Here is a 23,335-nt window from a genome sequence, read left to right on the forward strand (position 1 = left end):
AAAAAACAAATCACTAAGAAGTTACTAAAACAACATTGAAACCATACATAGTCCCAACAACTAAGGTCACATCAATCCTAAACAACTATACTATGGTTAGTAAATTTTTACATTTTCTAACAAAGCACCTATTTTGAGTTAGCAAAAACAATTAAAAATAAAATTAATTAACCTTATTCATCTTCATACAAGTACCAAAATCTGCTAACTTCAAATGTCCAGATTTATCCAGCAGCATGTTGTCAGGCTTCACATCTCTGACAGAGGGGAAAAAAAAACAAAACAGAATATTTATAAACAGATCATAAATTTAAAAATTATATGAGGCTGTTACTTTAGGTCAAGTATCTTCAATCTAGGTAAAGTAACTTTTGATCTATACATATTCTCTATAAATTGAAATTTATCAAGGAAACTATGTATTATATTAATAACTCCTAAGAAGACATACATTTCCCTTTTAAGCAGAGTTTGAGTCTTCAAGGGAGAAAAAAATGCAATCATTTGAGAGAAATTCATGATCAAAAATGTAATATTCAGACATAAAAGGTAACTGGAATAGGTAAGATAGGTAAGTACATAAGTAACCCCAGGACAGAGAATAAGTCCCTTTCATTTTTGATCCCTGACATGTAGCACAGCAACTGCAAATAGGATTCAAGCAGAGCTTGCAGAAGAAACCAAAGTATTCCTCTAATAAGTAAACAGTTAAGATCCATTCACTAATCAAAAGCAAATTAACTTGTATACTACAAAAATTGAAGTGTTTAAGACCCTATATATCTTGGCAAACCACCTACAATTTTTATTTTTCAGAACGCCATATAAAAGTTATATACCAAGATTAAGCAATATTAAAGAATACATTTATGTTAACATTAATCTGAAGTGCTAAAAAAAGGAACTTCAAAGTTTTAAATTCCAAAATTACACTCATGTCATAGAGGAGGAAAACAGGTGGATTTAGGCTAGGAGATGTTAACTAAATAAAGTTTATGCTCTTTTTGAGCACTCCTTTCAACAAAGGGAAAATTTAAAGTATTTTTATGTTTACCTATGAATAAAACCCATGGAATGGATTGCATCCAATGCAAGAACTACTTCTGCAGTATAGAAGCGTGCCCATTTTTCAGGCACATCATAGTTGCTCATTAAGTTTACAAGATCTCCACCAGGCATGTATTCCATCACCATGTACAGATAACGATCATCTTGGAATGCATAAAACAGCTGTACAAATACAACAAACAAAACAGATTCATTAAGATTAGGAAGGGCTTATTTCACTTAAAAATTGGAAAAAATATTAACATAAGATTTAAGTAAAATAATAAAATCCTAGACTAGTAATTTTAAGTGTAGTGTTTATGTTTTCCTTGTTTTACGATTTATTTATTTGAAAGGCAGAGAGAGAGACAGAGAGAAAGAGAGAGAGCTTCTATCTGCTGGTTCACTCCCCAGATGGCCACAATGGCTGGGGCTGGGCCAGGCCAAAGCCAGGAGCTTCATTCAGGCCTCCCATGTGGGTGGCAGAGGGCCAAGTAATTGGGCCACCTTCCATGCTTTCCCAGGCATATCAAGCTGGACTGGAAGTACAGCAGCTAGTACTCAACCAGTGCTCATATGGGATGCTAGCACTGCAGGCAGAGGCTTAATCTTCCACCACACAGCACCAGCCCCATTAAGTACAGTATTTAAAAAAAGAAACACAGGCCGGCGCCGCGGCTCACTAGGCTAATCCTCCGCCTTGCAGCGCCGGCACACCGGGTTCTAGTCCCGGTTGGGGCACCGATCCTGTCCCGGTTGCCCCTCTTCCAGGCCAGCTCTCTGCTGTGGCCAGGGAGTGCAGTGGAGGATGGCCCAGGTCCTTGGGCCCTGCACCCCATGGGAGACCAGGAGAAGCACCTGGCTCCTGCCATCGGATCAGCGCGGTGCACCGGCCGCAGCGCTCCTACCGCGGCGGCCATTGGAGGGTGAACCAACAGCAAAAGGAAGACCTTTCTCTCTGTCTCTCTCTCACTGTCCACTCTGCCTGTCAAAAAAAAAAAAAAAAAAGAAACACAAATACAACAAAGACCCAAGTATATATAAAGTAAAAAATAAAACAAAAAAACTTATTCTGAAGAGTTAAATGAGACTCTACTTTCTTCATAATCTCCTACAATATTTGAATTTTTTAACTGATTTTTATGAATTTTGAGTTTTAATAAAAAATACAAATCTAAGCAAAGAAATATTTTATTTCTAATTTAATGTATACATTATTGAGGCTTACTGTTAAATTAATATCAACACCACAATTCTCAATAACTCCTTAATAAATAGAACAATACTTTCGGGGTTCCTTACAGCTGTATGACTTTAGCAATTTGCTTAACCTCTCAGACTATAATCTTTCCTAGAAAGACTATATCTTTTTTTAAAAAAGACTTATTTTATTTATTTGAAAGAGTTACTGAAATAGGGAGATACAGAGAGAATTATCTTCCATTTGCTGGTTCACTCCCCAAATTCTCTCAATGGATGGGTATGGGCCGAAGGCAGGAGCCAAAACTCTACCTGGGCCGGCGCCGCGGCTCAATAGGCTAATCCTCCGCCTTGCGGCGCCGGCACACCCGGGTTCTAGTCCCGGTCAGGGCACCGATCCTGTCCCGGTTGCCCTTCTTCCAGGCCAGCTCTCTGCTGTGGCCAGGGAGTGCAGTGGAGGATGGCCCAAGTGCTTGGGCCCTGCACCCCATGGGAGACCAGGAGAAGCACCTGGCTCCTGCCATCGGATCAGCGCGGTGCGCTGGCCGCAGCGCGCTACCGCGGCGGCCATTGGAGGGTGAACCAACGGCAAAAGGAAGACCTTTCTCTCTGTCTCTCTCTCTCACTGTCCACTCTGCCTGTCAAAAATTAAAAAAAAAAAAACAAAAAAAACTCTACCTGGGTCTCCTACATGGGTGGCAGGGACCCAGGTACTTGCTCCATCTTCCACTGCCTTCCCAGGCACATTAGCAGGGAGTTGGATAGGAAGTAGAGCTGCCTAGATTCGAACAAGTGCTCATATAGGATGCCTGTGTTGCAGATGGTAGTGGTAACCCACTACACCATAGCACCATCACCCTCCAAAAATTGTACACTTTAATTTGGCATGGCCATGAAAGGGCACTTGGTGTTCTCTCTCTCTCTTTCTCTGTAACTCTTTCAAATAAAATGAATAAATGTTAAAAAAAAAAATCTAAAGAAAAAAATGTACAATTCTTTATTTGGGTCCCACAATTAGAGGAACATTGTTAATTTAGCAGCAGTTTATTTATAGACAATGTATGAATAAAAATGAAGCTCTGAAAGCCCAAATTATAAATGTAGTCTTGAAAGTAACAATTACGTCAGAAGCCTTTTTAACTCTCTAAAGAACACTGAACATTCATGTATCAGTGGTTGTCAACCAAAGGGGACGTCGGGCCCTCACTACCACTACCACTCAACAAAACCTGAATACATGTCTGTGTGTCACAACTGGTTGGCATATGGGTGAGGAGGGCTATTATTGGCACCTGCCGGGTATTGGCCAGGGATGCTGCCAAAAGTCCTAAATAAGCACACCAGTAGCTGGAAAAATGCACAGAATAGCCCCTGACAACAAAGAATTATCTGACTCAAAATACTATCAAGGTTGGGAAATGCTGATCTATACAGCTGATAAAAACAGAGCAAACACTTCAAGCTTCAAAAGTGTATGTCTTCAACATTTCCCATACCCTTTTTATTCCAAATACTAGTATGCTGTTTAGGATAGTCTTCATTATAAACCATAAGTAAACACATGCTAGAAATTTAGAAATGGTATAGCCCAGTTTACTCTGCCTATACAAAATTTTACATTAAAGACTGCAATGTTTAAGACAGATATAAAAGACAAACAGATAAGTAGACAGATAAGAGAAACTCATGTTTGGGGAGGAAAAAACTTAAATTTCAATATTAAATAAAATTATATATTTAAAGCTAGAGTATAATATTGTGACTTTCCCCAAATCAAAGCAGATTATTTAAATTTGCTATATTAAATTCCAAATAAACAATTATTTTGCTTTGGCCTTATTTTCCTTGTAGAATGATTCAATAAATTTAAATTTCATTATTTTTAACTGAGATTAGATACTCTTAAAAATACAAATAAATTCGCTATTACTGTTTTAAAAAACAAACTAGGGCTTCTCAGATGCTTGTTACAAACTAGTACAACAATAATGAAACACTTTAAAATCATACCTGAACAACCCAAGGACTGTTAGCAAAAGCCATGATGTCTCTTTCTTCCCAGAAAAATGCAGAATCAGATCTCTTAATCATTTCAAACTTGCTGAGAAGCTTCATAGCATATACCTTTCTGGTGGATTTATGCCTTACCTTTAAAATTGAAAATGGAGATTAATGAACCTTTTGCTCTATATTTCACAGAACAATTTACTAAATGATTATAACTACTTGTTACATAATTTGGTAGTGTTGTTTTATTTTCCTTTCTCCTTTGTGGTGTATTATCTCAATTAGCTAGTAACAAGGCTTTAATTACCAGAAGTAATATTAGAAAACATAATCTTTATTCCCTAGATTATGGCACATTATCCCTCCCTCCATCCTGCAATGTAAGTAGCCTCTTGTTTATAAGGCTTATTTTTCCATAGCATTTTAATACTCGTAATATTAGAGCAAAGATTTCTCTCCTGATGTTTCAGACCTCTTCCCTAACCAGGGATACTTGGGGAAAACAATTCCCACTATTGCTGGATTTGACCTTAGGCTTTCAAATCTGTAGGCAGGAATGTCTAGAGCAATTTAAAACAAGAATTCTTTAAAAAACAATAAAACATTATTTTCCCAAATAATATATGTTAAACATGAAGTGGATTTTTTTATTTAAAAGTTCTTATTTTTAAATCTCATTAAAATAACCTACCAATTGAACTTCTCCAAATGCACCTCTACCAATCACTTTCACTACTTCATAATCTTCAGCTTTCATTCGTAAATCTCTAATTTTATTTATTGTATCTTTATCTGTATGAAAAGAAAAGTTTATTATTTTAAATCACTAAAGCATTATACTTTACATTCAAGTTCTTGAGAAAACAATAAAAAATAAAACAAATTTAAGAATTAGTTGAAATATAGTGAAATTTAAGTTATAGAAATGTTCCATGTGCTAAGAATTTTAAAAAATAAATTCTGAAATAACTTCATTATATATTGAATGTTTTTATTAAAATTTGATAGAATCTTTTTTTTTTTTTTTAATTTTTTTTGACAGGCAGAGTTAGAGAGAAAAAGACAGAGAGAAAGATCTTCATTTTTCCGTTGGTTCACTCCCCAAATGGCCACTACGGTTGGTGTGCTGCAGCTGGCGCACTGCGCTGATCCGAAGCCAGGAGCCAGGTGCTTCCTCCTGGTCTCCCATGCGGGTCCAAGGACCCGGGCCATCCTCCACTGCACTCCCCGGTCACAGCAGAGAGCTGGACTGGAAGAGGAGCAACCAGGACAGAATCCGGCACCAGGCGCTGCAGGTGGAGGATTAGCCTATTGAGCCGCGGCACTGGCCGATAGAATCTTTTAAAAACACAACAAAAAATTCTTGAGGATGAATTAATTAGTGTTTGGTATTTTAACTACATATGAAGCTTGAATTTAGGAAACATGGGTAGATATTTTGGGATTCATGCAATACAATTTTATGTATATCAAGTCAGTTTTGATGATTCTTTAAAAGAGATATGTTAACCTAATATATCATGGCAAATATGCTAAAAAAATCATAAATTTCCAACTTGCAGTTTTTAGTACTTATATCATTATTCTACTTGAACCTAGATTTTAACTTAAAACACACAGTGGGAATTGCTGCAATTATTTATATAAACCTGTCATGCTACAAACTATAATAATTTACAAATCCCCACTGGATAGTTACCCTAATTCCTAATTTGGTCATAGATTAAAATAGGGCTATTTTAATCCAGAAGGGTCAACACTGGCATGAGATTATACGGAAAAGCTTCACATTTCAGAGTTGTAGAAGATACATAACAGCAATTGCCTGAAGCTCTAGTCCCTAATACAATGCAACATTAGTATTTTCCTTTCTTTTATTTAAACTGAAGTGTTCATGTATATTAAGATCAATAAACTCACACACAAGGGAGAGCTCATTTCCACACAAGAATAACAAAAGTATGTTTAAGTTAGATATCCCCTGTAAGATGCACCAGAAAGATACAGACAACAATTCATTCACTGAACAAATATTTAGGTCTACCATGTATCAGGCTCTATAGTTGTCACTGGAGATACATGAAGATAACTTTAAAAATACAGTTCCTGGGCTGGCACTGCGCCACAGATCCGGCCCCAATATATAAAAAAAAAAATTCCTGCTTTAAGGAGCTCAAACTCTATCAAATGAATGGAAGAAATAGGAGTGAAAATGTAATTAAGGGAGATAAACATAGTTTTTAAGAGTACTAAGGACATCACCTAACCCAAGGCTACCTGAGAAAGAGAATGGCTAGAATGGCTTTTTGGAGATAACATCTGAAACAAATCTAAATTGAAGAGCAGCAGTTAGCTAGGTGAGAGAGAATCAAAGAACGTAGGCAGTGGGCAATATAAGCAAAGGCACAGTGACACTACACACAAGCAGGTCTGTTGTGGGGATGTCAGGTTTGTAGTAAAGGCAGGCAGAAGAGGCTGACGGCCTGAAATTGGTTAAGGAGTTTGAACTTTACCTGTAGGACAATGGTTATAAGATTATTTTCACATTAAAGTTTAAAGGAGTTCAATATGCAAAATAGGTCAAGAAATTGCTCTGCTCTGTGAGGGTATAGAGCCTTATCTGCTCAACATGCTCTTCTAAGACGTAGTCTCTGAGGAGACCTGTGGGATTTGCTGGGAACTGAAATGCACAACGTGATAACCACTATTTTGAGGTGGCAATGATGAAAAGAAATCAAGGCAGGGGCCGGTGCTGTGGTGCAGCCGGTTAAAACCCTGGTCTGAAGCACCATCATCCCATATGGGCGCCGGGTTCTAGTCCCGGTTGCTCCTCTTCCAGTCCAGCTCTCTGCTGTGGCCCAGGAGGGCAGTGGAGGATGGCCCAAGTCCTTGGGCCCCTGCACCCGCGTGGGAGACCAGGAGGAGGCTCTTGTTCCTGGCTTCGAATCGGCGCAGCTCCAGCCATTATGGCCATCTGGGGAGTGAACCAGCGGATGGAAGACCTCTCTCTAGCTTTCTCTGTAACTCTTTCGAATAAATAAATCTTTAAATAAAAAAAAAAAAAAAAGAAATTAAGGCAGATAAAGCAACATAGTCAAACTTCCATTCCAGCTTAACTGCTGTGGAGAATATGCAAAAGATGACTTTAACAAGAGTAAGACTGGCCGGCGCCGTGGCTTAGCAGGCTAATCCTCCGCCGTGCGGCACCGGCACACCGGGTTCTAGTCCCGGTTGGGGCACCAGATTCTATCCCGGCTGCCCCCCTTCCAGGCAAGCTCTCTGCCATGGCCCATCAAGGCAGTAGAGGATGGCCCAAGTCCTTGGGCCCTGCACCCGCATGGGAGACCAGGAGAAGCACCTGGCTCCTGGCTTTGGATCAGCGAGATGTGCCTGCCGCAGCAGCCATTGGAGGGTGAACCAACGGCAAAAAAGGAAGACCTTTCTCTCTGTCTCTCTCTCTCTCACTATCCACTCTGCCTGTCAAAAAAAAAAAAAGACTTTAGAATTTGTAGAGTACTGCAATACGCTAGATGAGAGATAAAGTCAGGAGCCAGAATAATGTGTTATATAGCACTCTGGAGGGTTAAGAAAGGATCCTTGGCTCCAGATAAGAGATTTAAACATAAATAGCTAAAAAGTCTTGAGAATATTTCAAACAAGTTATTTGAAATCTCAAAGGTCTTTCCAATGTCTACTGCCTTGAATTTAGCTTGTCCTAATACAGGTTTACATGTTGACAATTTTAAATGTCTATTGGTTGATGGCTTTCAGTCAAGAATTTCTACAGCCCTAGTTTTTCTAATTCATCTCACCAAGTAATCCAATCTGGAATTAATCAAAGACTTAATGGAAAAGTCTAACCAGTAGGCTTTAGTTTAGTTTCCCAAATATTCAGAACTATTTATTAACATCTACCCTAATCCGTGGATCATAAAACTGTCATCTAAATTTATCGGAAAGCAACACTGTAACAGACCCATCCCTCCATTAGGGATACTATACACTGCTTGATCTTACGTTTTGATACCTTTGAGGTAGAAACCAGTAAATATACTAGAAAATGTTTTCCAAATCTATTTTAGATAATTGAGTGTTGCCAGATCTGCACATTACACACATATGAAACTGAAGCTGAGTCTTAGCTGGAGTCTCTGAGCTTCTGAGTCTATAAATATCTATAACAGCCTCTTTTTAAACATTTATTTGAAAGAGTTATACAGAGAGAGGAGAGACAGAGAGAGAGAGAGAGAGAGAGAGAGAAAGGTCTTCCATCTGTTGGTTCATGCCACAACAGCCGGAGCTGTGCCGATTTGAAGCCAGGAGCTTCTGCTGGGTCTTCCCATGTGGGTGCAGGGGTCCAAGGAGTTGGGCTATCTGCTACTGCTTTCCCAGGCCATAGCAGAGAGCTGGATCAGAAGTGGAGCAGCTGGGACCTGAACCGGCGCCCATATGGGATTCCGGCACTGCAGGAGGCAGCTTTACCTACTACACCACAGCACCAACCCCAATAACAGCCTCTTTTATTTGGTACATGGCCTTACTAACTTCAATTCTGTATTTCACAATATAAATGACTGGTGACAATTCTAAATTAGCAAATTCCTCCCTTAAGCCTTATCAGAAATGTCCTATTCTTCCTCCATATCTGAACAGTACCTAGGAACTCTGATCCACATTTATCCAGCATATGGCATTCTAAGACACAATACCAGTTACTCATGTTGTTTCAGTTTTCATAAGCAACATATGTTTAGGTCTACAATTCCAATTCATTACTATTCTTATAATTATAATATCAATGCACTAAGATAGGATATAAACAATATAGGCAAAGAAGAACATTAAAGATAGCAAGACCAGTGATAGTTTTTCTTAAGATCATCTCATAGTAGCACTAAGAAAATGGAGACAAGAGGATGGACTTGGAAAACAATAAATTTTTTTTTTTTTTTAATTTTTGACAGGCAGAGTGGATAGTGAGAGAGAGAGACAGAGAGAAAGGTCTTCCTTTTGCCGTTGGTTCACCCTCCAATGGCCGCCGCGGTAGCGCGCTGCGGCCAGCGCACCGCGCTGTTCCGATTGCAGGAGCCAGGTGCTTCTCCTGGTCTCCCATGGGGTGCAGGCCCCAAACACTTGGGCCATCCTCCACTGCACTCCCTGGCCACAGCAGAGAGCTGGCCTGGAAGAGGGGCAACCGGGACAGGATCGGTGCCCCGACCGGGACTAGAACCCGGTGTGCCGGCGCCGCAAGGCGGAGGATTAGCCTAGTGAGCCGCGGCGCCGGCCGGAAAACAATAAATTTAGAAAACTAACAGGGTAGGTCTGGCACAGCAGTGAAGGCATAGCTTGGGATGCCCACATCCTATATTTGAGTGCCTGGGTTCATCTCCCATCTCTACTTCTGATTCTAACTTCCTGCTAATGTTGACCCTGGGAAGCAGCAGGTGACAGCTCATGTACTTCAGCCTTTGTCACCCATATAGGAGGATACATATTGAGCTCTGGGCCACTTGCTTCAGCCAGGTCCAGCCTAGGATGTTACAGGCATTTGGGGAGTGAACCAGTGGATGGAAAAATCTTTCAAATAAATAATTATAAATAATTATTTTTAAGAGAAAAGGACAAACTTGTTGAATGACAATTTGTGAGGACCATACCGAGCTCTCCAATACACTATTCCTACCCCATTGGTTTTTTTTTTTTTGACAGGCAGAGTGGATAGTGAGAGAGAGAGACAGAGAGAAAGGTCTTCCTTTTTGCCGTTGGTTCACCCTCCAATGGCCACTGCGGCCGGCGCATCTCACTGATCCGAAGCCAGGAGCCAGGTGCTTCTCCTGGTCTCCCATGCGGGTGCAGGGCCCAAGGACCTGGGCCATCCTCCACTGCTTTCCCGGGCCATAGCAGAGAGCTGGCCTGGAAGAGGGGCAATCGGGATAGAATCTGGCACCCCAACCGGGACTAGAACCCGGTGTGCCAGCACTGTAAGGTGGAGGATTAGCCTGTTAAGCTAAATAATATATAATAATATATATTATTTGAAAAGCAGGGTTACAAAGAGAAAGGCAGAGACAGAGAGGTCTCTTCCACTGGGGGCCAGCAGGTATGGGCTGCAGTTCAAGTCCCAGCTGTTCCACTTCTGATCAAGCTCCCTGCTAATCCACCTGTGAAAGCAGTGGAAGATGGCCCAAGCCCTTGGGCCCCTGCACCCATGTGGGAGAACCTTTGGCCTGGCCTAGCCCTGGCTGTTGTATCTATTTGGGGAGTAAACCAGCAGATGGAAGACTTTTCTCTCTCTGCCTCACCCTCTCTGTAACTCTGACTTTGAAATAAAAAAATTAATCTTTAAAAAAAGATATCTTCTATCTGTTGGTTCACTCTCCAAAGGGTCACAATGGCAGGGACTTGGCCAGGCCAAAGCCAGGAGCTTCAGCTGGTCTCCCACAAGGGTGGCAGTGGCCCAAACACTTTGGCTATCTTCCACTGCTTTCCCTTAGAAGGGTGCTGACTCAGAAGTGGAGCAGCAGGGACTCAAAACAGTGCCCATATGGGATGCTGGCTGGCCAGCAGGAACTTAACCCACTATGCCACTAGGCCACAACACCGACTCCCTCCCTTCCCCATTTTTACTGTCCCTCTTTGCATTGATAGCCTCTTTTTCCTACCTATTCACCTTAAATTATGTGGTCAATTACTATAATCACTCTTTTACATATTCCTTCAGCTCTTTTTCACTTCACTTTACTTAGTTGGGCAAAACCACAATTCCAGTTAAATACAACTCTCCAACTTCTTTATCAGCAATCATGCACTCTGAAATATGTCTGAATAGATACAGAAAATCACAGTGATACCATTTCAAATTTATAACCACAAGCCTCAAGCTACTCTTTAATTCTGCTTGGCAATCATACATTTATTCCCTTAGTCTATTCATTCTCCCAATCTCCTAAAAACTGTATTTTATGTTCTTTCATCTCACACCTTATATAGTCCTCCCAAAGATCCTCATTCACAGCTAGATATCTTCTTGGTTACTACCCTGAAAAAAATGTAACAACTGGAAGAAAACTGGTCTTTTCACCTTTCACTGTACCTTAGTCAATCTTTCCACTTATTAACTAGATGCCAATATTTCTCACTACTTCAAGGACACTGCTTATCTTTTTTTTAAAAAAAAAATTTATTTCTTTGAAAGTCAGAGTTACACAGAGAGAGAAGGAGAGGCAAAGAGAGAGAGGGAGAGGTCTTCCACTGACTGGCTCACTCCCTAATTGGCCACAATGGCTGGAGCTGCACCTATCCAAAGCCAGGAGCCAACAGCTTCTTTCAGGTCTCCCACGCAGGTGCAGGGGTCCAAGGACTTGGGCCATCTTCTACTGCTTTCCCAGGCCATAGCAGAGAGCTAGATAGCAAGTGGAACAGCTGGAACTTGAACCGGCGCCCATCTTGGATGCTGGCACTGGAGGCAGCAGCTTTACTCACTATGCCACAGGGCAGGCCTCAAGCTTATCTTATTTTTAAATATTTATTTATTTGAAGGGCAGAGTTACACATACACACACACATACACACACAGAGAGAGAGAAAGAGAGAAAGAGAGAGAGAGAGAGAGAGAGAGATCTTCCATCCACTGGTTCACCCTCCAAATGACCCCATGGCCAAATTTGGGCCAGGCTGAAGCTGGGATCCTGGAAATCCATTTGGGTTTTCCACATGGATAGAAGGGGACCAAGTAATTAGGCCATCTCCTGCTGCTTTCCCAGGCACACTATCAGGGAGCTGGATCTGAAGCACAGCAACCAGGACTCAAACCAGTACTCACATGGGATGCCAACAGCACCATGATGCCAGTCCCAAAGCAAACTTATTTTTTAATTATACTTTTCCATGTACTTTTTGAAGTATCTTCACTTAACAGCATCTTTGAAATTACTGGATCACTCTCTCCTGGTACATTCTTTACATGACTTCTAGAACACCACATTCTTACAATATTACTAAGTTATTTGGCTTTTTTTTTTTTTCTTTTAGATTTTCCCCTCAGCCCTAAGAGTTACTTCTCAGTTGCCTTTGCTGGTTCCTCCTCTTCTTCCAAATTCCTTAACACTGTAGCAATCCAAGGCTCAGTCCTCCACAGTGTTTTTCTTCTCTATCTACAGCTTACTTCTTGATGGTCTCTTAAAAAAAAATTCATATTGCCAACAACTCCCTAACATTTTAAAGATTCATTCTCTCTCTCTCTCTCTCTCCTTCTCTCTCTCTCTCTCTCTCTCTCTCACACACACACACACACACACACACACCAGACTTGGGGCCGGCATTGTGGATAAGTTCACCACTTGTAATGCTGGCATCCCATATGGGCATGAAATCTTGTCCCAGCTGGTGCACTTCCAACTCAGCTCCCTGCTAATGGCCTGGGAAAAGTAATGGAGGATGGATGGCCCAAGTACTTTTAGCCCTGCCACCCATGAGGGGGACCTAGAAGATGCTCCTGGCTTCAGCCTGGCACAGCATTGGCCACTGCAACCATCTGGGGAGTGAATCAGCAGTTGGACATCTCTCTCTCACTCTGCCTTTCAAATAAAATAAATAAATATTTTTTTTAAAAAATCAGACATATATCCAATTACTTTTAAAGTGTATCCTCTGGGGGCAGGTATTATGGCACAGAGGGTTAAGCTATTAACTCTTATGATGTCTACATTCAGCATGGAAGTGCTGGTTTGAGTACTGTCTCCTACATTTCTGATCCAATTTCCTGCTAATACATCTTTGGAGGCAATGGAAGATGGCTCAAGTGCCTGGATCTTTGCCACCCACATGGAGACAGAATGGAATTATGGGCTGCTCGGTTCCTGTCCCAAGCCTGGTCATAGCAGGCATATGTGAAGTGAACCCAGCAGGTGGAAAAAATCTCTTTCTGTGTTTATGTGTGTTGGAGCAGGTGGGGGGGGGGGGGAGAATGCTGTTGCTCTGCCTACCAAGTAGATGAAAATAAATAAATATCTGAAAAACAAAATGTATTTTGTTAGGTAAATGATATCTCAAATTTAATGTGTCCCAAACTGAAGAGATATTCTCACCTAAAACTTCCTCCTATAGCCCGCGCCGTGGCTCAATACGCTAATCCTCCACCTGCAGCACCAGCAGCCTGGGTTCTAGTCCCGGTCGGGGTACTGGATTCTGTTCCGGTTGCTCCTCTTCCAGTCCAGCTCTCTGCTGTGGCCCGGGAGGGCAATGGAAGATGGCCCGGGTCCTTAGGCCCCGCACCCGCAAGGGAGACCAGGAAAAGCACCTGGCTCCTGGCTTCGGAGCCACAGCACGCCAGCCACAGTGGCTATTGGGGGGTACACAATGGAAAAGGAAGACCTTTCTCTCTGTCTCTCTCTCTCACTGTCCACTCTGCTGTCAAAAACAAAACAAAACAAAACAAAACAACTTCCTCCTATAACCTCCACACTTTAGCTGATGGCTCAGTTTTCCTAAGGACAATAATCTAGGGGGTATTTCATTTTTTTTTTTTTTTTGACAGGCAGAGTTAGACAGTGAGAGTGAGAGTGAGAGAGAGAGAGAGAGAGAGAGAGAGAGAGAGAAAGGCTTTCCTTTTTCTGTTGGTTCACCCCCCTAATGGCCGCCACAGCCGGTGCGCTGCGGCTGGTGTGCTGCGCAGATCCGAAACCAGTTGCTTCCTTCTGATCTCCCATGCGGGTGCAGGTCCCAAGCACTTGGGCCATCCTCCGCTGCACTCTTGGGCCACAGCAGAGAGCTGGACTGGAAGAGGAGCAACCGGGACAGAATCTGGCACCCCGACCGGGACTAGAACCCGGTGTGCCGGCACTGCAGGCGGAGGATTAGCCAAGTGAGCCGAGGCGCCGACCTGGGGGCATTTCTTTTTAAAGTTTTTATTTATTTATTTGAGAGGCAGAATTACAGACAGAGAGAGGAAGAGACAGAGAGAAAGGTCTTTCATCCACTGTTTCACTCCCCAAATGGCCACAATGGCCAGAGCTGAGCCAATGCATCTCAAACCTCTTCAGGATCTCCCACATAGGTGCAGGGCCCAAACTCTTGGGCCAACACCCACTGTTTTCCCAGGCCACAAGCAGAGAGCTGGATAGGAAGTGGAGCAGCCAGCGCCCATATAGGATGCCGGCACCATAGGCGGAGTCTCAACCTACTAAGCCACAGCACCGCCCCAGGGGGCATTCTTGACTCCTTTTTTCCCTTACATTCCACATCCAATCTTTCAGGAAAATATGTTGGTGCTCTCTTTGAAATATATCCGGCATTTGATAACTTCTCACCCTCTACCACACCAGCACCATTCTCTTCCTTGGATTATTGGAATAGCCCTTTTCCCCTGCGTCTATCCTCGCCACTCCATAGTCTGTTCTCAGCACAAGGTGATATTCTTAAAACACAAGTCAGATCATGTCACTTCTCTGCTCAGAACTCTCTAATGTCTTGCCATCTCACCTAGAGCAAAAGCATAAGATTTTACAATGGCCTACAAGCCTCTACATGATCTCCTCTCTCTACTCCCATATCTCTCTGACATCATTCTACTATTCTCTTCCTTGCTTAATCTTTTCCAGTTACACTTCCTTGCTGCTTCTTCAACAGGCAAGGTACACTCCTTCTGTAGGGCCTTTGCACTGGCTATTCCTTTGTATGCCATTCTTTTTTCTCAAAAATCCACATGGCTAACTACTCAACTACTTCAATTCTGTCCTCAAGTGTTACTTTGTAATGAGCCACCCTATCTAAAATTGTAAACTTTGCTGACTTTTAAACCTTTGTAGACCATGGAATACTACACAGCAGTAAAAAAAATGGAAATCCTGTCTTGTACAAAATGGATGAAAGTGGAAAATATCACATTTAGTTAAATAAGCCAGTCCCAAAAGGACAAATACCATATGCTCTCCCTGATGTGTGATAACTAATAGAGCACCTAAAAGGTAATTTATAGAAGTGAAATTAACACTTCGAGATGCAATGACTTTGAACAGTCCTTGTCTCGACTGTTGAGCAAGTTTTTTTTCATACAATTTACTGAACTCTTTATTTAGTATAGAATTAATCATATGTGTATAAAGTTAATTGAAAATAGATCTTAGTAAAAAATAAGAATGGGAATAGGAGAGGGAGGAGGAAGAGGGGCGGGATTGTGGGTAAGAGGGTGGGTATGGTGGGAAGAATCACTATATTCCTAAAGTTGTATTTATAAAATACATTAAGTTTGTATTCCTTAAATAAAAGGTTTCTGGGGAAAAAAATAAAACTTTATAGACTGTTTATTTTTTCTCAAAACAGCTATCACTCTCTCTGTTGTTTACAGAATTATTTTCATGCAAAAAAGAAAAAAAAACCTTCATTCATGCTAAGACTTCTAAATAGAAATGTATAACCAGCTAGATCCTTTTATCAATTTCTAATTGTCAACCATGCTGGGCCAGGCAAAACTGACTTTGGATCAGCTCCAGTTGTTGCAGCAATTTGGGGAGTGAACTAGTGAATGAAAGATTCTCTCACTCTGTGTTCCTTTCAAATAAATAAATCCTTAAAAAACAAAAATAAAAAACTTGAATCCATGCCTCCCCATGCTGGAGACCTAGATGAATTCCTGGATCTTGGCTTCGGCTTGATCCAGAACTGCACACATTTGGGAAGTGAATTAGCAGTTGGCAGATCTCTTACTTTCTCTCACTCTATGTCACTCTTACTTTCAAACACATAAAACTTTTTTTTAAAGGCTACATATTGTACAATTTCATTTTATGACATTCTGGAGATAGCAAAAATGTAAGGGCAGAAAAATACATAGTATTTCCCAGGGGTGGGGAGTGATAGAACTGTTCTGTATAGTGCTAGGAAGCTGGATATAATGCATATACTTTAGTGTATGCAAATTAAAAAAATTAGGATACTAGGGCATCTGAGAATAGAATGCAAAAAATAGATATGTAAAAAATAGAATGTATAAAAATGAATCTAATTGTATGGCACACATATAACATAATCTTACTAAAGGGAGAGGGAAATGGACTGACTTAAGTAACTGAAAACAGTGTTTTGGCTGGAAACTATAAGGCTAAAAGACAAAACAAGGACTGCATAAAGACACTGCACTCCAGTTGGTGAATCTGTTCTCAAAGAGGGTATGGGTTATCTTACATATATACTAGAAAGGAGTAAGTAAATATATCAAAGATAATGGGAGCCGGATTCTCACCATCAGACAAAGAAGTTACAAACAAGAGGAAAGGTTAGAATAAGCTCTGTGGTGCTAGGTCACAGCTGGTGATGATGCTATTAAACATAGGTTTAACATGTATAAAGAAATATTTATATCTGTGCAAATAAATGAGCCAGTATAATTCATGTATTTCCTACATCTTTCAGCTCAGAGTGCCTAGAAACAGTGATACTCCCAGCTGCAAAGAGTATATCCACTACCCAGATCTCAGTTTCTAAATATCCTTCTCCAATCAAAGGAACTAAAGCTTCTTGGAGAAATGGAGATTTTAGAGCTGGGAGGGGAAAGCATGAGGGTAACTTAAAAATTTCATGGAAAATCCAACTAAAACGCAAGCTTATTTTTATGCAAAACAAATTTTAAGTTGTATATACATACAAAGATGAGCATGTAGTAGTGCCAGAAAGAAAGTGCTCTGTCATCTTTTCAAAATTTATTTGAGAAGCAGAGGGAGACTAAGGGAAAGAGAGTACACATTTGCTTATCTGCTCCCCAAAATGTTCAAATGACTGGATCAGGCCAAAGCTGGGAAACAGATATGCAACCCGGGTCTCCTATGTAGATGGCAGAGATCAAATTACTTGAGCCATCACTACTACTTCCCAATGTCTGCAATGGGTAGGAGCTGGAGCCAGGAATCAAACCCAAGTATTCCAATGTAGGATGTGGGCATCTTAACTATTAGGTTAAATTCCTGCTACTTTTTTTTTTTTTGAATGAGGACATGTCAAAAGATGAAATCTTTACTTAATATATACTAAACTGATCTTCCTTATATAAAGAGAATTGAAAATGAATCTTGATGTGAATGGAAGGGGAGAGGAAGTGGGAAAGGGGAGGGTTGCAGGTGGGAGGGAAGTTATGGGGCGGGGGGGGAAGCCATTGTAATCCATAAGCTGTACTTTGGGAATTTATATTCATTAAATAAAAGTTTTAAAAAAAAAGAATACAGCTATTAAATGGCCAAAATGTGAACAATTTAAGCAATAAAACAAATAACTTAATACCAAATTACTACCTCAAGTATAACATATGTGTGTACATGTTTATATATAGTCCATGCTTAAACAAGCCAATAATTGAATTGCTAAATAAACAGAGAAGGGACAAATTCTCCCAAGCAGAATTCCAAATAATATATATATTCTCTCTCCAGGAGATACAGCTTATTAGTTCCTCTCCTTTTGAGTAGGTTGGAATAGTGACTTGTTGTCAATGAACAGAGTACAGAGGAGAAATAGTAACTTTACAATAAAGCAGCTTGCAGACACTACCTTAAACCAAGTGACAAAAATTAACTCATCAAGGCCGATGTTGTGGTATAGCAAGTAAAGCTTTTGCCTGGGATGCTGGCAACCTATATAGGCGCCAGTTTGAGTCCCAGCTGCTCCACTTCCAATTCAGTTCCCTGCTAATTTGCCTGGGAAGGCAGTGGAAAATGGCCCAAGTCCTGCACCCACATGGGAGACTTGGAAGAAGCTCCTGGCACCTGGCTTCAGACCAACCCAGCTCCAGCCTCTGCAGCCATTTTGGGAGTGTACCAGTGGATGCAAGATTTTCCCTCTTCCTCTCTCTCTCTGTAAACTCTGCTTTTCAAATAAATAAATACATACATAAAAAGTTAACTTATCACAAGTGATAAGTCACAATGATATCATCCATCACACAAGTAATATGATGAGAAAGGCTCTTCATCTCTGTGGTATTCCACTCAAAAACCCATAGCTCCAGTCTAATTAAGAGAAAACATTATGCAATCTAAAATGAGGAACATTTTATATAAAATACATGACTAATTATTATCAGAACTGCCAAGGTCATAAAAACAAGAAAAGGCTGAGAAATTGTGACATGGGTTTGAATTTTCACTATCCTAGTTTACAAGATCATATCTCACACTGTGCTTTCATATTACGCACATTTATTTCCTCTATCATCAAATGAAAAATACTTGATCATTCTCTCTTTTCAATTCTTTCTCTATATTATCAAGCAGAAAGGTTAAGCAAATTTGAACACTAATAAAATTTTTCTGCTTTTTCAGGATGAGAAATTAAGACTAAAAATGTTTTTTAAAGAGAAAAGAACTAAAAGAACATAAAATTGTTTAGTAAAATTGTAAGGTGAGATTTCAAAGTGTAGAAACAATGAATTATAACAAAATAAAGATAAGACTAGAAAAATACACGTCTGCAAACAAAACATGTAACCAAAACTGAAATACCAAAACCAACCCAACCAAACATATGAATACGTGTGATTTTGAAACAGAAATTAAGAAATGGAGTGGGGAGAATTTTCTGATCTAAATTTTATTATTAATTCTTTAAGATTAAGTCTGAAAATATCTTAATAAATTATTTAACCAAATTTTAAAATAACATGAAAGCCCAAGAAGGGAGTTTTAAAAAAGAATATCTTCAAAATTTAAATATAGAACTGTTTTTATGGAGAACAATTCTCATATCTTAGCAGTAGGAGTGCTTTCCAAATGCCATCTATTCTTACCTATGGGTTTTTAAATACAGTTAAATCAATAAAGGCATAAAAGCAAAACAGGACAAATGTGACATGTTATTGAGCTCAATGTGCTATATATAGCACAGCCATTTCATCCTCTTCTCTGTAAAATATCTGAAGAGTCCCCTGAGAGACACCCAAACTGGCTAATAGTTATTTTTTCACATTACCTATTATTTTATGGAGTAACTATAAAATAATAACCAGAAACTACAGAGAAAAAAGGAGACTTCAATTATCTAAGTCAAGATGTAGTTATTTGCAAATTATCATTAACTTTCACAAAAAATTACTTACATCTGCTTAAAAAGTTGTCAATATTTTTGTTTTTTCTTAAGGCAGGAAAATCCAAATCATACACCAAAGCATCCAATCCATCCTAAACAAACAAACAAACAATTAGTTTTTTGGATCACATTCTGTCATGTTCCTTTGTGATGTACAAAGAACAAAACATACTTTAATATCGCCCCTCTCTAGGGGTGGGTGTTTGGCAGAAGTGTTAAGAAACCACTTGGGATGCCTGCATCCTATATCTGAGTGTGTGGGTTTGAAACCTCAGCTCCTCTTCCAATTACAGTGTCCCACTAATGAACATTTTGGGAGGCAGTGGGGATAGCTGAAGTACTCAGATCCCTGCCACTCATGAGGGAGACCTAGAATGAGCTCTGGGCTCCTGGCTTCTGCATGGCCCACGCCCAACTATTGTGGACATTTGAGGAGTGAACCAGAGGATGGGAGATCCCTGCTGTCTGACTCTGTCTCTCTGCATTTCACATAAATATAAAATAAAAAGTAAAATTCCCTTTCTGGTACATCTTGTGTTCATTTAACAGCCTCTACAAGGAGAAACGTTGTTTCTATTTCATATATAGATTTTTCATCCTTTAAATCTACCAGACACAGGGGCAGGAAAATCATCACAGATTGGCTGCAAATGATTTCAATTCTTAGAATTTTTTTCCCTTCTACGAGATACTCTCATTGTTGCATTTCTCTCTAATTCACAGATACTCATCAAAAACCTACATTTGTGATTACAAACATTTTTTACAAGGTAATAGTTAAATAATAGTTAATAAACTGGGAGGTTTAGCACATGGGTTCTTCAAAAAGTTCTTGGAAAATGTGTATCATTAAAATGAAGCACAGTTTTCAATTTTTTTTGCACCAAAATAGCTTTCTTTTTTTAAGATTTATTTACTTGACAGCTAGAACCAAAGACAGTGAGAAGGAAAGACAGAAAGGTCTTCCATTGACTGGCTCACTCCCCAAATGGCTGCAACAGCCGGAGCTGGGCCGATCCAAAGCCAGGAGCTTCCTCCAGGTCTCCCACATGGGTAACAGGGGCCCAAGCACTTGAAGAGCCATCTTCTACTGCTTTGCCAGGTCATCAGCAGAGAGCTAGATCAGAAGAGGTGCCTATATGGGATGTTGGGGTGGTGCAGGAGGAGGATTAACCCACTGCACCACGGCACTGGCGCAAAATATCTTTTAATTCCATTTTCCACAAACTCATACAAAATAAATTCAGAGTGACAGTTCAAGTCCTGGCTGCTATGCTTCCACTCCAGCTTCTTGCTAACGCAGCTGGGAAGGCAATGCAAAATGGCCCAAATACTTGGGCCACCCATATGGTAAACTTGAATAGAATTCCTGGCTCCTGGCTTTAGCCTGGCCCAAACCTGGCTGGTGAAGCCATTTGGGAAGTGAACCAGAGTATGGAAGTTCTCTCTCCACCCCGGCTCCCCCACCTCAGTCTCTGTCACTCCCTCTGTAAGTCTTTCAAATAAATAAATAACTGTTTTTACTGTATGATTTAGGCATTAAGCAAAGCTACTCTCTACGTTCACAACAAGTCATACAGTTTAATCACCAATTTAAGAATGTAGAGGGGCCTGCGCCGCGGCTCACTAGGCTAATCCTCTGCCTTGCGGCGCCGGCACACCGGGTTCTAGTCCCGGTCGGGGCACCGGATTCTGTCCCGGTTGCCCCTCTTCCAGGCCAGCTCTCTGCTGTGGCCCGGGAGTGCAGTGGAGGATGGCCCAAGTGCTTGGGCCCTGCACCCCATGGGAGACCAGGAGAAGCACCTGGCTCCTGCCATCGGATCTGCGCAGTGCGCCGGCCGCAGCACGCCAACCGTGGCGGCCATTGGAGGGTGAACCAACGGCAAAGGAAGACCTTTCTCTCTTTCTCTCTCTCTCTCTCTCACTGTCCACTCTGCCTGTCCAAAAAAAAAAAAAAAAGAAAAGAATGTAGAGGATAAAATACGTAGGAGAGGTCAAACAATTATAACAAATTATTTACTATTAATAATTAAACAGTCACACTAGTCAGTTATAGCTGTTATATTTTAAAATAAGCTGGAGCAGGTGTTGTGGTGCAACACGTTAAGCTACTACTTAGGATGCCTGCATCCCATAACAGAGTGCCAGTTTGAGTCCCAATATCTCCACTTTCAGCCTAGCTTTCTGCTAATGCATCCTGTGAAATGGTGGGTGATGGCTCAAGTGCTTGGGCCCCACTTGCACGTGGGAAACATGCCAGAGTTTCAGGATCTGGCATCAGCCTGGCCCAGCCTCCACTGCTATAAGTATCTGGAGAGTGAACCAGTGGATGGAAGATCTCTCTCTCTCTGTATTTCAAGTAGATGAAAATAAACATTTAATAACTAAATAAAAGCCAGTCATGAAGAAGAATTTTCACAAACACACTCAAAGGCAAATCACTGCAAATATAATCATTTACAAGAATCTCTAATGTATGAACATTTCGCATTTCTTGAGAAGTGCTGATATTAAGGAGGGGTAGAGAGCCCCAATTGTGTTATCTTGCAACAGATCTTAAGTTAAAAGAGAAGCAGAAGAAAATTATTCCACTAAATACTGCTACAAACTTTACTCTTCTGGACAATTCTAAATTATAAAATACAAGCTTTTTTGTAAAATACCATTTTTAGGACTAAATCCACCAGTCTCTTGTTCTATCATTGGCTTTCAAATTAATAAATAAAACTTTAAAAAACCTGTGTCAGCAAAATCAGGATTCTGAAAACCAACTACTAAAACAGGCTGAACATTGGTACTAACAGAGTACTGCCAAACTCTAATGACAGATCATATACCACTTAAAGTATTTTGTGGTAGATAGTTGTTTTAGGTAAATTCTCTAAGTAGGTAAAAAAATAAGAAATTTCCTGAGGGGCTGGCATTGTGGTGCAGCAGGTTAACACCCCGGCCTGAAGCACTGGCATCCCATATGGGCACCGGTTTGAGATCTGGCTGCTCCACTTCTGATCCAGCTCTCTGCAATGCCCTGAGAAACCAATAGAAGATGGCCCAAATCCTTGGGCCCCTGCACCTGCGTGAGAGACCTGGAAGACGCTCCTGACTCCTGGCTTGAGATCGGCACAGCTCCGGCCATTGCAGCCAATTGGGGAGTGAACATCGGATGGAAGACCTCTCTCTCTGCCTCTCTTCTCTCTGTGTAACTCTGACTTTCAAATAAATAAATAAATCTTCAAAAAAAATTTCCTGAAAAAAAATTTCTCATAATTAAGCACTGATGTGAAATGAAAACAGAATTTACTCAGGAAATTAAGTGTCCCAAATTATTTAGAAAAATGGTTCTTTCCCATCAGTCTCCAATTATACCATACTAGCCTCATTTTCCCACCAGCATATATAGCTAGGCTGAGCCACACTGTGCTACCAACCATCTCCCAAATGAGCCATACTTAATCTATCCACTGCCTATACACCTGGCTCCATTCACCAGTGAACACTCCTACTCAGACAGCTCAGGTATCCCTAACTTTGGGATGCTTTCCTCAACACCCTGAGACAACGTAAATGAGGACATCTTTTGTGCTTCCTTATTAAAGAAATTTAACTGCTATATTATAATCATTTATTTATAAATTGGTCTCCTTCCCTGTAAGAAAACAGAAACAAGTAACAATTAATAAATACTTCCTGTCTCTGGGAGTTCAGAAGTATAATATAGCATATCAAATGTTCTAAGTATATAATACAAAGTCTCTTTATGGTTTCATGGAGATGAAATCTGAACTGAACCTTAAAGAACAGAACTTAGAAGGAGTAAAATGAAGGTGGGGCAAGGCAATTTAGAGACATGAAAAGCAAAGAGAATTTAGAGTGAGAACAAAATGGTCTGGACTGGGAAGGGTTAGAGGGAAGAGCAAGAGACAAAGTTGTGAAGATGGGTTAGGGAAATATTAAAGGTCTAACAAACCAGGCAAATAATTTAGGTATTTATCTTCTGAAATCTGTTTTGAAT

At 40.5% G+C, this 23,335-nt stretch overlaps 1 protein-coding gene across 3 annotated transcripts in view; it reads right to left on the reverse strand.

The window, feature by feature from the left end:
* Positions 1 to 23,335, reverse strand: part of ROCK1 (Rho associated coiled-coil containing protein kinase 1) — a 157,511-nt gene that overhangs the window by 87,600 nt on the left and 46,576 nt on the right. For all 3 annotated transcript variants that reach the window (XM_062201441.1, XM_062201440.1, XM_062201442.1), the window contains exons 2-6: positions 19,334 to 19,415; positions 4,946 to 5,046; positions 4,258 to 4,395; positions 1,055 to 1,230; positions 173 to 257 (exon numbers count right to left, since the gene is read on the reverse strand). In XM_062201441.1, the coding sequence (XP_062057425.1) occupies positions 173 to 257; positions 1,055 to 1,230; positions 4,258 to 4,395; positions 4,946 to 5,046; positions 19,334 to 19,415 (582 nt within the window). The remainder of the gene's footprint in view (positions 1 to 172; positions 258 to 1,054; positions 1,231 to 4,257; positions 4,396 to 4,945; positions 5,047 to 19,333; positions 19,416 to 23,335) is intronic.

Source organism: Lepus europaeus, chromosome 9 (genome assembly GCF_033115175.1).
Source record: "Lepus europaeus isolate LE1 chromosome 9, mLepTim1.pri, whole genome shotgun sequence".
Taxonomy (NCBI): domain Eukaryota; kingdom Metazoa; phylum Chordata; class Mammalia; order Lagomorpha; family Leporidae; genus Lepus; species Lepus europaeus.